This window comes from Orycteropus afer, unplaced genomic scaffold (genome assembly GCF_000298275.1).
Source record: "Orycteropus afer afer isolate SDZICR_OR568_19922 unplaced genomic scaffold, OryAfe1.0 scaffold00245, whole genome shotgun sequence".
NCBI lineage: Eukaryota > Metazoa > Chordata > Mammalia > Tubulidentata > Orycteropodidae > Orycteropus > Orycteropus afer.
In genome coordinates, this window is record NW_006921832.1 from 3726015 (window position 1) to 3728370 (window position 2356).

Below are 2356 nucleotides of genomic sequence, written 5' to 3' on the forward strand. Positions count from 1 at the left end.
TTCCAGCATTATTTCTGTCACCAAGGCCAAATTTTCCAACTACCAGTGATTCTTCTTTGTTTCCAACTTTTGCATTCCAATCACCAGTGATAATTAACACATCCTGATTGCATGTTCGGTCAATTTCAGACTGCAGAAGTTGATAAAATTCTTCAATTTCCTCGTCTTTGGCTTTGGTGGTTGGGGCATAAATTTGAATAGTCATATTAATGGGTCTTCCTTGTAAGTGTATGGATATTATCCTATCACTGACAGGATTGTACTTCAGGATAGATCTTGAAACATCCTTTATGATGATGAATGCCACACCATTCCTCTTCAAAGTGTCATTCCCGGCATAGTAGACCACATGGTTGTCTGATTCAAAGTGGCCCAAACCAGTCCATTTCAGCTCACTAATGCCGAGGGTATCAATCTTTATGCATTCCATTTCATTTTTGACAACTTCCAATTTTTCTAGATTCATTCTTTCCATTCGTACATTCCATTTTCCAATGATTAATGGATGTCTGCAGCTGTTTCTCTTCAATCTGAGTGGTGCCACATCAGCAAATGGAGGTCTCAAAAGCTTTACCTTATCCATGGGACTAAGGCTGGGTTTACTCATATGATGCAGCTCTTTCCCAATCCTATTCTGAGAGACTTCTAACCTAACCAAACTATTCATAAAGTTGCACGGTAATGTATCACACAGTGTTTCTTTGCTATTCATAAGCTTTTCTCTGGCCATATCTTTGAGAAGTGGATGGCCTCTTCCTTCTTCCTAGTCTGTCTCAGTCTGTAAGCTAGGCTGATACCTGTGCACCATGTACATCCCACTGGGTTTGAAATACCAGTGGCTCAGCCTCAAAATTCACATCAACACGTCACCACGGTAGGACAAACCGACAGGCAAGTTTGTCTCCCTGTTGGGAACCTCTCATACCACCCTTACCTGGGTCCCTGCAGCTGACTCCTCTGTCCTGGTTCCTGGCTTTTAATCTCCTTTTTCCTGCTCTCGCACCCTGCTGCTTTGGGCGGACCTGAGTTCCCTGTACTCACCTGGATCCCTGTGGCTGACTGCTCCTCTGTCCTGGTTCCTGGCTTTTAATTCCCTTTCTCCGACTCTCCCACCCTGCTGCTTTGGATGTGCCTGAGTTCCCTCTCCTCACCTGGATCCCTGCGGCTGATCATATCAAATTAGAAATTAATAAAAAGAAGAAAAAAATATCCTTACCTGATATTTAAGAACGTTAGAGCTTGTAAGTTTAGAATTGCCTCTGGGATATACCTAATACAATTTTGGTACAAATTGAGATTCTCAAGAGAAACAAAATGACATGCTTCTATAGGAATTTCTGAAAGGCGATTTCGTGACAGGTCTGAAAGAAAAAATAAAGTTAATAATCAGTCCTTGAACTTATTTACTGAAATGCTAAATAAATTAGCAGATGTCATAAATTGTTTGAGTTCCCTATAGCTCCTACTGTGGAGACTGGTTGAACAAAGCATTTGAGTGTTTAGCAGTTGACTGAATAAACCATTTTAATATATCCTCTAAACTTGTTGCTAGGAAATGCTGATTACTTATGGCTCTCCATACATACATACATACTGTAAAATAAAACCATTATTTGCAAGAAACACAAGCTCTAAGGCATGCCTGTCTATATACTGCCTCAAAGACCGTATTACTAAGGAACCAAACATAACTAAAATCTACCTACCCAAAGGTTCAGAAAACATTCTGAAGTTTTTCGAAAAGCAAAGCAAATAAAACAAAAAATGTGTCCCCTTCTTTACCAATCAAAGATTATCAGGGTCATGTCAAAAGGATGCAGAAGCCATCTTTGCCTCCACTGGCCAAAGATGTGACAATTTCAGCTACAATAAAGATATAGTAATGGATTAAAATCCACTAAATATACTGACCATCACTCGTTTGTCAGTCTGTCATACTGTGGTGGCTTGCATGTTGCTGTGATGCTGCAAGCTATGCCACAGATATTCCACATACCAGCAGGGTCACCCAAGATAGACAGGTTTCAGCAGAGCTTCCAGATTAAGACAAACTATGAACAAGAATGTACCCAGGTTCACTTCTGAAAAAAAATTAGCCACTGAAAACTTTATGGCTATCTGGAAAACACTCTGTTGTAGACGGTCAGTGAAAAAGGGAAGACCTCAACAAGATGGACTGACACAGTAGCTGTGATGATCTGCTGATGCATGGCAATGATTCTGAGGATAGCGCAGGACCTCAGAGTTTAGTTCTGTTGTACACAGGGTCACTATGAGTTGAAAATGACTCAATGGCCCCTAACATTAACAACAAATATACTACATGAATTTAATGACAGCAAAAAAAAAAAAAAAA

The 2356-nt window shown here is 40.2% G+C and overlaps 1 protein-coding gene across 1 annotated transcript in view; it reads right to left on the reverse strand.

Moving 5' to 3' along the window:
* LRCH3 (leucine rich repeats and calponin homology domain containing 3) overlaps positions 1 to 2356 on the reverse strand; it is a 227139-nt gene that overhangs the window by 132510 nt on the left and 92273 nt on the right. The window contains exon 2 of the mRNA XM_042782119.1: positions 1217 to 1361. Coding sequence (XP_042638053.1) covers positions 1217 to 1361 — 145 coding nt within the window. The remainder of the gene's footprint in view (positions 1 to 1216; positions 1362 to 2356) is intronic.